At 31.2% G+C, this 15,558-nt stretch overlaps 1 protein-coding gene across 3 annotated transcripts in view; it reads right to left on the reverse strand.

Moving 5' to 3' along the window:
* Positions 1 to 3,228: 3,228 nt before the first annotated feature.
* The window catches only part of Dhit (regulator of G protein signaling double hit), a 77,670-nt gene continuing 65,340 nt past the window's right edge, over positions 3,229 to 15,558 (reverse strand). The window contains exons 1-6 of one of the 3 annotated variants that reach the window (XM_088189983.1): positions 12,700 to 12,878; positions 7,458 to 7,544; positions 7,332 to 7,393; positions 7,083 to 7,249; positions 6,857 to 6,978; positions 3,229 to 3,583 (exon numbers count right to left, since the gene is read on the reverse strand). In XM_088189983.1, the coding sequence (XP_088046109.1) occupies positions 3,379 to 3,583; positions 6,857 to 6,978; positions 7,083 to 7,249; positions 7,332 to 7,393; positions 7,458 to 7,544; positions 12,700 to 12,743 (687 nt within the window). In that variant the 5' untranslated portion in view covers positions 12,744 to 12,878 and the 3' untranslated portion in view covers positions 3,229 to 3,378. Of the gene's footprint in view, positions 3,584 to 6,856; positions 6,979 to 7,082; positions 7,250 to 7,331; positions 7,394 to 7,457; positions 7,545 to 12,699; positions 12,879 to 15,558 lie in introns of those variants that run through there. The other 2 variants (XM_088189982.1, XM_088189981.1) reach the window with 2 other exon arrangements.

Consider the following 15,558-nt stretch of genomic DNA (forward strand, 5'->3'; position numbering starts at 1 on the left):
TATAATTTAATATGTATATATATGTGTAAAAAGTGTAAATGTTTATCATTACGATTTCGTTCAAGATTTAAATTTAAGAAACTTTTCCTCAAATTGTTGAATATATTCAAGTTAACCATACACACACTTAAAACACCCAACACTCAAAATGAGATCAAACTATAAATTGAGCATAGTTATACATTTTCATTGTGGGGGAAAAAATTAGAAATTTAATATTTTCATTATTAATTAAATTATAACCCATTTAAAAATGGATCGTGATTATATTGAGTTTACAAGAAATGCTTTTTTCAAATACATATTACAATCTGTTTGAAAACACGTACATATTCAAAAGGCACATTTCTCGCAGTAGAGGTCCGGAAAAGAACACAGAACAACATTATTATTAAGCCCATTGTATTTCATCAGTCTCAATCGACTTTGAAACTTTAATTCAGACAATGAGCAGTCGTTTAAAATAAGTCAGATGAGGTTATGCGATCATAATATAACGATTTGGTCCAATCGTCGGAAGGTTCATTATCAAAAACTTTGTTTTATAAAATGAACAATAGATTAATTTGTACTTAATTTATATACATTTATGAGTGAGTGTTTGCGTTTAGACCAGTGGTTCTCAAACTTTTAAAAATATGGTAACTGACTTAATTTTATTATTTCTTTGAAGAGAATGCATTCATTACATTCAAATATTTGCTATGTGAGGCAGTGTTAAACTTATTCTATCTTTGTGCATAACATTCCAATTTTCGCCTTAAGGAACCGTTTTCAACTTTTAAAATTTTTGTTCTGCACAGCAAAATGTCACTTGCCTTTTATCTATTTAAAGTGTAAAGTATCTATTTTTATAATTGGAGAAATGTATCTGGGCCTCAAACGTTGAGCACTCTTTGTTAGCCTCACTGTCACTGCAGAGGGACGTTGAGGAATCCACCCCCTTTTCAATAAACTTTTACTCGTGCTGTGTGTTTTCATTGTATCGACTATTTCTAGTGAACATTTATTAGCTCTATTATGATAGAACTCTAAACTGTACCCAATATGTACTTAGAGAACCACCGGCTTATACAAATGTATGCATAGATGTGCGTAGATTAATTTAATTTAAATAAAGTTTAAAAGCGATTTTAATGCTATAAACAAGTATTGCCAAATTTGTGTTAAGAATACACACAAAAACATTTAATTAGGACCTTCGTGCGGGGCTCGGGCCCCTGTTTTGCAAAAACATTTTGTTTAATCTCACTTGCCTCCCCGAGCAGTCGCAGAAGACAAATCACAGAAAATTTCGATGATATATATATATATATATAAATATGAATGTTTTATTTTAATATAACGATATTACAATGGTCGTCCACAATCGATTAAATCTAAACCATTATAATGTATATGCACATGTACGACTGTACAATCTCACTATTAATTCAAAATTTACATTTACATAAGTATACGGTGACTCGTTCTAACCTTCTTCTATTCACTGCTCGACAGTGGTGTCAAACTCTCTTAAAAACTGACCCCGAGATGTTAACGAAACGCTTCTTGTGCGTTAAGTTTATTTTCTTAAGTGTATTTTATAATATGTACATCTATGACATCGAATATCCACAACAACATTTACGCTATTTAATTAATTTGTTTTATTTATTATATATATATAATATTTATAAATATAAATCTATATAAATATATGAACAACAAAATCACAACAAATAATCGGAGGAATATGCGTATATGTGTACGTACATCCATACAATTGGGTCGCACTAGCTTTAAATATCATTTTTATCTTATTATATATCACCTAATATTAGATTGTTGCGGATGAAATGTTTTGCTTTGTAATAATTTTATTTATTATCTTATACTAGAGACAATATAAGCAGAATGACATTGAGATATAAACTGTAAGTAGTCAATAGAAGGTTCAGATTATTTTACTCATTCGATTGTATACCAAATTTGTCAACGTCAACCTACTCTTCAGATTGTCCCTGTTATAAAAATGACAGTTGCTGACCAACAATACTTGAATTCGAATAGTTACATTTAACACTTTCGTGCTGCAAATTGTTTTCTTATAAAACAATCATTGAAAAACCAGAATGGGTTATGTTTTGAAATTTCCACCATAAACAGTACACCGTCTTTTACTTATCTGAAACCCATCGGTAGAAAGTATCATAATAATATTACAGTTATAATGTTTTTCTGAGCTTTAAATTTGTACTCGTGGGAGTCTGCTGATCCAAAATACTCATATAAATATGTGTATATCATAATATATTATTATTTATTGTCAGTTGTGTTAGGTCAATATAATTGATTAAAGGAAAAGACTTTGGCAAAAAGTTTCATGAATCTCCGGTCATTCCTATTACTAACGATTTGTTAAATAGAATGCATAATAGCCAAGCTATTTTTCAGATTGTTTTTATAAGACATTTCATATGCAACGACCTAATATATTAATTAATCGATATACTAACTAGATATGATCAAATTTACACGATGAATCGTAGTCTAAGTACGCTTTTTTGATACACACAAAATTAAAATTAAAAAATAAACTCGCAGTCGCTTATAATATTTATAATAAATATACATCAATACAACTAAAGTTTTAAAATAAATAGTTAGTCGATAAACTTCGCAAATCTTTACCGCTTCGTCCGAACAACGTAAAATTAACAAACTAATCTACACATTTGGTCTCGCATTCCTTCGAGTGACTTTTGAGCGTACGGATGCGTATCAAATACGCATCTGTACGCATCACAATTAGACTACCTAAAATAACATAAATTATTCAATCATGAGATCTTTATTCCGTCGATTTCACAATGATAAAACATTTGACTAGCGTCGATCGGCGACGTTCATTTGCAAGTTAACTATTTGGTCGAGTTTCGAGCGATGATGAGATAAACGTAAACAGTACAATCGTCGGTGGGGTACAGCTTCGACGATACACATACACACGTATTTAGTAAAATTTAAAGCTTATAAAATTGCCATATGTTTCGATTTTTACGTTCTTGAAGAGTTTCACATCATCGTCTAATGAAAACGCATGCACAGACACAGACATACGCACGCATGCCCACACACACGTCAAATGCCGTCGTCAACTAACATTACTGAACAAATTAAACATGACTTTAGAATGAAGACCGTGGCCGCGTCCACTAATTATACAATGACTTCTTTTTTTAAACAACAGTTCACTTCACGTCTTTTTGGTATTGTAATAATTTATTATATTATATAATATATAAATGGAAGGAAATTCAATCGTCCGTTGCACGTTAACACTGCTTCATAGATATATAATATGTATATATATATTTGAAAAGACTAGATTAGTTACTATGCAGTATTGTTTGGCGGTGCACTATCTTTTTTGTCGATATTGCTCTCTCTTCTTTCTGACAAGCTTTCTTTTCTTTCGATGCCGCTGCTGCTCTTTCTGTTGCTCGAAGGCTTGCTCGAGTCGGGGGAGGCTGCTCCTCTCTCTCCGGAGTTTCCGCTGGCGACTTGTGCTAAAGTTTTGTATAGGGTCGAATTAACAAATCTGAAAAACATGTAAAAATATGTATCAGGCATTTGAACATTATGTATAAAAAAATATAGGTTGAATAATGAATACAGTTTCATGAACATATATCAATAGATAATAAATTAGAGCATCATATATTAACATTAAATAATATGATGAAGTTTCAAACCTTATATAATTATAGGTAATCAATATAATATAAGGTTTGAAACTTCAATATATATATATTAAAGTTTCAAACCTTATATAATTATAGGTTTCATTTCAATTCTTTTTATCATAGCATGAATATATTTATATAAAAAAAAATAAAAATCGACTTCAATCTGAACTAAAATACAGTTGTTTGAGATGTATGTACTAATGTATTCTAGGTATAAGTTCCTTTAGTCCTTTTTATACATACAAGAAATTAAATGGAGTGGAACATTGCCTTCAAAAGCGCCCATTTTCTAGGTAGTACTTTCACAAACATTATTATTCTAAGGGACAGGTTGTAGTTTTTTGACGTGGCTACATTTGTGTTAAAATTTGTTTGCAAATTATTGTTGACTTTATTGCTTTATGAACGTTTAAAAAATAAATCAGTAGTATCAGAAGCAAAGAAATAATGAAAAATCAACAATAGCATTGGCTGAATTATATAAATGTAATGTTTTTATAGATTATATTATCAGTAATTTGACAACTGGATTTAATGCAGCAAAATAAATTAAAAAGTTCATTCAGTTTTATTTAGTTATGCCTAAAAGAAAATCTAAGAAAAACAGTTTCGAATCTATCCCGAAAGTATTTTTTTAAATATGTAATTTCAGTAAAATCTTTTTTTTTACCCTATAGAAAAAAATGTCAAGGCCAGAAATCGAGGAGACCCATTTGCGTTATTATATGCTATTTTTGTTCGATCAAGGAAAGAAAGCAAAAGAAGCCACTCAGATCATCTGTGAAATTTATGGAGACGTATTGCATCTTCAAAAATGTCACAGGTGGTTTAGAAAATTTAAAAGTGGTGATAGGGGTTGAAAAATGCCCCCAAATCGGGAAGACCTACAAAATTAGACGATGACGTGTTAAAATCAGCAGTGGAAGTGGATCCCCGAAAAACCATCAAAGAATTGTCAGAGGAACTTGGCTGCCCTTGGACGACCGTTAAAGACCATCTCAAGCGCATTGGAAAAAAACACAGGCAAGGAATTTGGGTACCGCACGAACTTTCACAAACGGCCATTGAGCAGCGAATTACCATCTGTCTAGGCACGAAACGGCATCATTTCTAAAAAGGATCGTTACAAGCGATGAGAAGTAGATCCTATACAACAATCCAAAGAAAAAAATCAATGGCTTTCTAAAAACGAAGTACCCATACTTACCCCTAAACCCTCATTGACCTTAAAAAAGATCCTTCTTTGTGTTTGGTGGGACATGATTGGTGTCATCTATTAAGAGTTATTAAAACCTGGTCAAACAATTACTGCAGAGGTATACTGTGGTCAATTAGTATGAAAAAACGTTCAGTTTTGGTCAACAATCAAAGGCGAATTTTGCAGCACGACAATGCCAGACCACACGCGGCACGGATTACACAGGAAAAAATCAGGGAGCTTGATTTTGAAGTTTTACAGCATCCCCTATATTCCTTTGATATCGTACACTCTGATTACCATCTTTTCAGATCTTTAGAGCATTCCCTTAAAAATAAAATTTTTAATTCATTTGACAGTATCGATAATCACATAAAATCATTCTTTAACAAAAAACCTGCAGAGTTATATAAGAAAAGGATTGAAAAGCTGCCTGATCGTTGGAGAAAAGTAATAGAAAACAATGAAAATTATTTTACTGATTAAAATTGTATATATATTTTTTTTAATATTTTTTTTGTATGTGAAAAAAAAATATCATTGCTTTCCGCTTTTCCTATATATTTCTACCAGCGAAAATATAATTTAACTAATAGGCGCTAATATGCTGCTCTAAAATGTCTATGAAACTCAATTTGACAGTTGCGAAACGTCCATTTGTGTTCAAACCCAAATCAAAGCTAATGAAAGTTTTAAAACTAATTATAGTTTTAGAACTTTTATTAGGTCAAGTGTAAAATACAAACTAAGCCAACTAATCTCTCAGAGGAAAATAATCGGAACAGACAGCTCCATAGTTGCTCTGCATTTCGATATTACACTATGTTTTAAAAATATGATAGCTATCCTTACCGATATTACTATAGACTTCTAATATAAGAGGGCTGATCAAAGTATATTTAAACCGAATTTTGGTCAATAGGAGAGCGCAAAAACAATTATTACTTCTCAGAAGGCAAAAATTCACGTCAAAAGCAATAAAATCGTGTCGGCGCCGTCGCAGTGGGAACGCTCGGTAACGAGCGTTCCCACTGCGACGGCGACGTCACGATTTTATTGCTTTTGACGTGGATTTTTGCCTTCTGAGAAGTGATAATTGTTTTTTGCGCTCTCCTATTGGGCAAAATTTGGTTTAGATGTATTTTATTTGATTCTCACTCATAATATTGTTATAAAAAGTCTTAATATAAACGCTTGATAATCGAGCGTATCTACCGCGATGGCACGATTTTATTTGTTTTGCCCTGGACTAGAAATTCACTATATGGCAACACTGAGCAGTAAAGAAAACACGAATAATTATCAGATAAATATTATGAGTAGATCCTTTTAATGTCTAATTAAAATATTTTTCATTAAATATGATTTCAGAAAATATGTCGCAACGGTGTCTAATTTTTATATTTATTTGTAGCATAGAAAGGGTTAACTCGTACATGTTATTATTTATTCAAGAATTATATTATGATGTTAAAAATTTTTGTCATGAGGCCCGGAATCATTGTTTTCCCAGGTTTCGCTCTCAGCGGCCTTTAGTGTAATATTGATTTAGAAACACCAAATAGCAGCCGCTTCTTCAACTGTCTGATTTAGTCTAGCCAAGCAGTCGCCCTGTAGCTTCGCTTTTAGATGCACTCGTGCCGAAATACAATAATAATATAATAATAAAAAGCACTGCAGTATTAGTAAACTTTTTAAAAATCAACTTGAACATCTTATTCCAAAAATGTTACAAATTGCAGGTCAGACTATTCAGATTGGAATGATAAGTTAATTCGACCCTTTTACAACGTTAATGAAATTAATCTCAAGAGTTTGGCTCGTGGCAATTCAAAACGCTGGTCGAGAGAACATAATTGGTTTAGCAGACGATTGAAAATGTATTTATTGGTTGCTTCCACTAGAGAAATTATATTGTTTTATATACCTCGGATATGAATCTCTGTGCATTAATGTGTAAATTTGAAGTTGAGCTTCATCGAATGTATGAGGAGTTGGCTCGACCATGTTGCGATTGACGACTTCCCTCACTCGAGAGTCTAACGACACCTGAAAAAAATTATAAATATGTTAATACTAATAAACATATTGTGCTCTAAAAATACTCCTTAATAATTATTTATTATTTTATAATATTATAAGAATTTTCCTACCTCTTTCGGTGACAATATGGAAATGTAATCTTCGTAAATGAAGCGAGCCTTTTCCTCGACTGCGTCAGGATTCGTCTCTCTCTTGAGCTCCTCACACGCCAGCCAAAACAGAATGTTTTCCTCCGAATACTCGCACCGCAGAAAATCTCTAAAGACTTTCCTACCTGCTGAAAATACACCATAGATCATAAACTTCTACTCATTTCAAAGTTACTAACTTTTAATGACGACACGTGATACGTCACTCACCTGTACTTCGCATGAGTTTGTCAAAAGACGTTCCCCAGCTCTGGATCTCTTCGAGGCTGGGTCTGAAATATGGAATGCACTGTATAGTAAAATGTTCATGCTATGGTATCAATATGAATATCTTACGGTGGTTCTCCATCGCACACCAACAAGTCGGTCGGACCTGGCTCTTTCTTGGTCGGACCATTGTCTTCTCCGTTTCTCACAGCCAAACTGTAATGCAAGAAAATAAACAAGATTTTAATGCTTTTCGACGATATAACGACATAAACAACATTGATTCGTTGCCCATCGCGAGACGCTCTTGTACGATTAATTAAAAAGTATTTAGCTTATATTATAATATAATACAACTAAGTGTATCTATTTCAAAGTTTTAACCATTTGATATTCGATAAAATATGTACGATACTACAGCTACACCTAATAATAATTTATAATGCTTTAACAACTTCCCATTCTTAATTTATTGCGGTCGTCTTCCTTAATTTCCTCTTTACAGCAAATTGTCATACTAAAATATTCCACTATCCGCAATTAACTCCTACGCATCCTTTTATAACCACAATATAAACGGCGCATTAAATAATATATTTGGTAGACTTCACATTGACATGGAAACCATAAACACAACAATTATTTGATAATAGTCCAAATCCGGTTTCCGTTATTCTAAAAGAAAGAATAAGGCATTTTTTATATCATTTATAAAGTTATTACATCATTTATAAAGACAAATATAAGTGTTTTTATATCAATATATTATTCACAGACACTAGAGCTTGGACTTCAATGAGCGTAAACATAAAATGACATTTTCCAAAACCAGTGTTTCTGAAACGTTTATAAATATATAAACGATTAGGTTAGGTTAGAATAGTTACAGAGTAATAAACCGTTAAGTTATATTGATGTTTGAGTTATGTACCCATTGATTTTCAATGGATACAATGCTAATTACAATAATATGTAGTGCTGATATGATTCTCATTGTACAATAGAATACTTCAACGGGTATTCATCACATGCTATGTCTACTCTGTGATTGTTCAGTCGACCTGTGGAATGTAGCAGTACGTGTAATTACACAGGGCGGTATTCCTTCTCAAGGTACGGTTGTCGAGATCGCCTGTTTCATCATTAAAATTATTATATATACAATATTACAATATTAAAACAGTGTCTTTGCATCAGTGAACGTAACTGTTTTGATTTTCGGAGATTGGTAAGCATGGCAAAAAAATATAATTTATATTTTTTCGTTAGGTTGCATTATTATATATATATATTTTTTTCAATTTTTATGCAGTACTTTTTATATAAATAGCTGTTTATGATTTTATATAAATAACTGTTTATATGTAGTATAGATTTTCGTGTTGCGCGAAAAATAAAATTAACGTTTTCTTTGATTTTAGTTTTTGGGCGAAAAATTGTCAATCAAATTTAGCTACGAGGTGACATAAAATACTCCCGCATTTTTAAGGAATATAAAAATAAACAGAGCTGTCTAGAAAGAAATGTAGATGCCTCTGAAAAGTACATAAAATACAGTTTTTTTATGTGTTTTAAAAATCATATTAGACGGATGTCATTGGCAATACATTCTTGGAATTTCCCCACCATTTTCACAAGTCTCGTATTTTTTTTAACTATGCCTTAACATATTCCGCGTATATTTTTACCATCATCGGATGTGACACATTTTAGTCCAGTATATACGTACATTGTCAATGTCTTCTAAACTTCTATAAAAATATTTTCGTCTCTGGTGGTTCTATGCAGACTATTCATGGAAACTAATTATTCAGTCACTTTAAACATAGCATTGACTCTTCGATTAAACAATATGGTCCAAACCAGAAACTTATTAAGTAAATAACTGTAGAAGGCTCTAAAAATGGGTATTTACTGTTAATATTTTTACCTAACCGTTTAACTATGTATTAAAATTTTTCGTTATATTGGAAAGTGTACTTTGATAATTTAACATAAAGCGCCATAGAAAAATTTGGATTCAATAAAGTCACTGGGTAAGCGTAAAAACCACTCAAAATAGCGTGCTTTGCTATTTAATTGCCTATTGATGTTACTCACAATGTGCTCAAGCCTTCTTGCCAAAAGACTGATTTTTTTGCCACATTTCTTCGACTGTAGCACTCAAACATGACTTGATTATTTTTTTTAAGTAAATGGCTTTCCTTCATTACTTAATAAACGAATTGCTCATGAGCATTTTTTTTTATTTTAATGAAAAAAAAATCGTTGTGTTAGAAAATTTTGTTTGAAGTTTTTCAACTTTTCTGATCGTTGCTTTTCTGCGAGTGCTTAGTCTGGTAAAGACTATTATTTTAGTTTAAGCAATATAATCACATTTCACTCTGCTTTAAAAACACGACATTCGAAGTCCAATAGTCCTTGACAGTGACAAAATATTGCAAAATGCGTTACATGGGGGTACTAAAGACGTTGTCAAATTTTAACTATGTAACGTAATGGCGTTTTTTTTTAATACAAATCTTATTACTATGACTTGACAGGTTTCCCCAATGCGTCATGATGGCCATTATACAAACAATAATTATAAATTTTAATATTTTAAAATAAAATAAAAAAATTATGGCGCAAGCCTAAAATAGATCAACACCATCCCACATATTTTTTTCCCACTCCTCATAGCTATTTAGCAATTTCGTTGAGAAGCTGGATGGATCGTGCAAGAGGAACGTTCTCAAGCGCTGACGTCCTGGCCACAACGGGTAAGAATAAGGGACGCGATCGCGACTCGCAACCGCAAGGTTGTCGACACTGTCTCTTAGCAACTATAAAATCTGCTTCATTTAAATAGATGCTATTCCGAGAATGCGATAAATTCTATTACAACGCTCTTAGCAAAAAGGCACTAAGGTACAAATACGGATACGACCCGTACTCATTGTAGATATATGTAACATTGAAATAAATTATCTCCAATAACAAGTAGTACTTCGCTTCAATTGGATTCCAGACAATAGAGTCATATTCCAGAACGCTATGAATTAGCTAATCGTACAGAACGTGAATTGACAATAAATTATTAAAGTGATAAGCGCTCCGCGCAACGAAACCGAGCATCGTCGACGCCTCATGGCAAATTTTAGCGATGCGCATACAAAATCTCCATCTCTATTCAATCATTGATGAAAGTATATCTGCTTAAAACACTTCGCCTGAACTGTAAGATAATTATGTTATTTCAGTTTTTTACAGGAGGGGAGGTAGAGGGGGAGAGAGCTAGCTACCCAGAGGCCATTTTTTTAATATTCCGATTTCATTAATATTTATGGTATTCCATTAAATGAGCAATATTCATGTCAAAAGAAATAAAATCATGACGTCACTGTTACAATGAAAACGCTCGGTTATATAGCTTTCAAATTAAGAATTTTTATAATAATATTAAAACTTACAAAAAGTGAGTATCAAATGAAGCATATCTAAACATATTTTTGGTCCAAAGGATGGCGCAAAAACAAATATCACTTCACAAAAGTCAAAAATCCACGTCAAAAGCAATAAAATTATGTCGGCGCCGTCGCCACTGGGTAAGCATAAAACCCACTCAAAATAGTGTGCTTTGTTATTTAATTGTCTATTGATGTTACTCACAATGTGCTCAACTCTTCTTGCCAAAAGACACATTTCTTCGACTGTAGCAATAAATTATTCCTTTATTAGTTAATAAATGGATTACTCATGAGCCATTTTTTATTTTAACGAAAAAATTTGTGATATTAAAAAATTATCTAATAAAGTCTAATCTTAGCTCACTTAGCGGGTCAGATTTGGAGTGTGGGCCGTAGTTTTTTAACCCATGATTTAAATATATATTTACAATTAAATTTAGTTTTGATAGATATTAGTATTTTATAGTTTGCTCTTATATGTAGGGTAGGTTTGTAATGTCATATTATTTTGTATATGAAAATTTTTGCAACATTAAAAACGCTCTAACAAAACTCAGAGGTTCCGCGGAACTCCATTTGAATATTGCTGCTCGAAAGTAATAATCTAATGTAAGGCAGATCGAATTATTATTATTATGAATAAATCGAGCAAGACGGCAATTTATGGACGCGCTGTGTATACACGTGTACACAAATCAGAGTTATAGTTTTGGCCAGCTATAATTTGCGAGCGAGACGCAGACGCTGAATGTTTGCCGATTCCGAAATTCCACTACTTTTTTTCATCATCATTATCCACAAGCCAAGCGCTCCCGTGTTCCTGAACCGAAGGCGTAAACATTTCAATACGTTGTTTTTAATTTGATTTCAATGTTATTTCTGTAACTCGAACTATGTATAATTGTGTGTATGAGATATTACCGCACGCATAATATAACAGATGTGCCATATTATTGGAAACACGGTGTTCGCTTGCGATTTGATTATTTTTTGACCGTAAAAAATAACAATTACAATACATGGTTTAACTCATCGAACGTGTAAATTTTAAGCTTCCGCGAATCGGCCGGTTAAGCGAAAATGTTTTAAATAGAGTAAACTAACCTACAAATTCGTCAATGTAAATAAAATGAATAGCAATAGGAAATCAAATCGATACTATTAGATAAAATTAAAAAGCTTATGTGGCTAACATAAATATTGATTAAAGAAACGGAAATGATTAAACAGGATGTTAATAGAATTAGTAGTTTAACTTATTCTAACGTATTCGTTTATACATATGTATATCCAATTATAAAACAAATACAAAACAAAGCTCCATTGAAAATATGTATATAAATACTTCAAAGCAAACACTTGAAAATGTCGAAAATCAGATAACAGTACCAGAAATAAACTTGACAAAATTGCACTGTTATTATGTGTAATGTTATACAATGATAAAATTTACACTCGCTCCTGACCGCTGGAGCAAGGTCACATGGGATAAGAACAGAACAGTTTTTAGATAAAAAAAAATATAATTTATTAAACAATCTGGTTGCTTATTTATTGAAAATGTAAATTATTATACTCGCAATTTAAATTTTAGTAACTCGTTAATTTATAAGGACAGATATATTAATATATAAAAACAGTTTGATATAAATAAAAATGGTTATTTACATTAGATTTATTAAATATCTCTGTGACCTCGAAAAAAATATTTGGACGCGTTTGATATCTAACGGACATGTAAAACAATTCTAGAGAGGCGATAATAAAGCTAATTATTCTAACATCTGCATAAAAACAGTGATAGTATTTCAAAACCATATGATAACACGATTATATTAGCATGTAAGCACACATGTACATCAACGTAGGTTAATCACAAGCATGATAAAAATATCCAGTTCCCATAAGAGCAAAAATCAAACCTGGATCTCAATCTGTTTATGACGTTCCTCCATCTCTCGACCATCCTCGCCCAGTTTCATCTGAAGAACTTATGTATCACTAAGTTCACTAAAATCAAATCTAAAACTGCTTCTTATATCACAAGAGCGGTTATCACACATATCTTTCATTCACTATAACCTCTTGGTCGAGAGTTTCACCAGATACTGAATCACATTGGGAATGTGTGAACGAAATTATAATAAGGACTTAGTAGCCGCAAAGTACGCGCGACGAAAACTAAACTCACACGCGAGACTTCCGTTTTAGTCACCACAGTGACGCATGATTGTTATATAAGCGCAATATCTTATTTAAGGATGTGTGAGAAAAAACATAATTGATTCATATTTATTAAGTAGAATCGTATAGTTTTAGGCATTTGAATTTTCCGCTATTTCTTATATATGATGCGTCAAAAACAAATTTAGAATGGGGAGTTTATTAAAAATACTTTCAAATATTATTTAAATATGCAGTAATAATGAACACGTGCAATACAATGCGTGACGGCAATACTAAGCCTTTTATTTAATTATATATGAAATATTAAATATAAATTAAAAATTCATATGGGGAAATCTCATATTGTATATCGTAGATATGTTACATAATTATTGAACATTTGATCCTTAGATCACATAATTCATAAATTCTCATATATAAATTTAGTTTTATGTACTTTATTATTTATATTTTTGCGTGTGCTAAAACAATATTTTTAATTTATTTTATTATTAAAACATAGGTGCTAAACTGATTCTATCGAGTCTGAAAAAACAGTACTTATTATATAATTATAATTTTCACTGATCATCATAGATTTTCTTAATCTTACGGATGAATATCGTAGTAAATAATCGTCATCTTTTGACTTCAGCTGTTACAATATTTTTTTAATTAATTATAAGCATATTTGAGAATAGTGTCTTAATAATAACTTATAGATGTTTAGTCCATTGTATCGCACTTTTTGAAATTGTAACCTAGCATCGAGAAATTTATGTATTTTTATATAAATAATGTCAATACAATTCTATAAATAAATTGAGTTCTTAATAAATAGCTTTGTTACATAATACAAACATCTTTTTCACACTATAAATAAAATATGATATTATATACAAAGTATAATATCAGCACTGTATCCACTGATTATAATATTTATGTTGCCATTGTTTTGTTGATAAACGTTATAATAGCGCATTATTATTGTATAAAAACAATTTTTATATTATATTCAATAATAAACAACACTTACATCACTTAGTAATATTTTTAACAACTTTGTTAATTAAATTATATTAAAAGAGCACGCGCGCGGGCCAAAGGTTGGCGAACAATGTCGCGATAAACAAATTCGCGAGATGCAGCTTCCCGATCGACGTATCGCGAGCGAAACGTCGCTAATGCAAAAACGTTCTAACTTGTTACCGATACTACACAACCCCCACCCCGACGCTTCACCATTCAACGATAATATGATCCACGATCAGGGTTGCCACTATTTTTAATTAAATAAATTATTGCTGTATTTGACGGACCCAATATGCTACAACTATATTTTATTAATATCGTTTAAATCAATCTTCCAAAGCTTCCAATTTCATTGATTGAATGCGCATTATAGTTTCTCAGAATGTGGTAAGGATATAGTTATTACTATCACGAATATTTTTAATACATTATTATATTATTAAAACGATATTTAATCGAAAAGCTAAATAGTCATCGTATTAAATTCTCAATAAATGATATTTATGAGTAATATATCATTTCTATATTTTAATAATATAATTAAAAAGCGATCATCAAAATATTTATATTTTATTCAATAGTATTATTAATTAAAACTAACCGCTTTAATTAATAATTTAAAGCTAATACAATATTTGTAATGTTAAAACTAGATTATTATTTTATAATATTATATTTTGTGTTACAAATAAAATATATTTATTATATATTTGTTTAATACCTCTGATGATAAACGACCATGCGAGCGAAAATAAGCTTTATAATCAACATTCACGGGCGATTGTGAATTTTGTACATAAAACTGACACGCCGTTTAGAGATAAACATTCGTCATGAAGATAAGCTGCCTTGTATGTATCTGCCGAGAATGCATGAAGTATTTGTAAAAAATTGGAAGGCTTGGAACGCTCTCGTCTAAAAATACGTTTCTGGCAATACAGAGATAATCATAGTATTGAAGCAGCAATCGTAACTAGTTCCAACCATTTAATTTATTTTTTTTTAAATATATTTTTTCATGAAAAATAAAATTTATTAGGATAAATCAGACGTGTTTTTATTTAAAACTCTAAAAAAACTATAATCTATTGAAAATAGAAAATACATGTGTTCGACTGTCACTAGAACTCTTCTTAAACAATAGTAACGTGACATTTGAATATGTCATTTTGGCTGTCATTTCTAATTCATCTGTATTATTTTCAACATTTAAGTTAAAAGTTGCTGAACAACGACGTGCTGAAGACCGATTACGTGCTACTGTAATACATGAACACAAGAGACTAAAAATATTGAATATATCCAAGTATTAAAATAAATTTGTGATAATGGGATGAATAAAGTATGAGTTAGAATCTATTTAGGACGAACTCCGTTTCTTTTAACAAAGTCACCTTAAGATCTATCCATTTTGTCACTATTCATAAGTGACAACTTTGGATGTACGCTCCACTAATTTGCTCAAAAATACAAGATGAGGATATATTACGTACGATACACTTTCTATATTTTAAACAAATTTAGGGAAATTATGTATGTTACTGTATTATTTAAGTTGAAATAGTGATAATTATGAGCTATCA

This window comes from Plectrocnemia conspersa, unplaced genomic scaffold (genome assembly GCF_051122295.1).
Source record: "Plectrocnemia conspersa isolate PC_06_02 unplaced genomic scaffold, ASM5112229v1 ptg000008l, whole genome shotgun sequence".
NCBI classification, from domain to species: Eukaryota; Metazoa; Arthropoda; class Insecta; order Trichoptera; family Polycentropodidae; genus Plectrocnemia; species Plectrocnemia conspersa.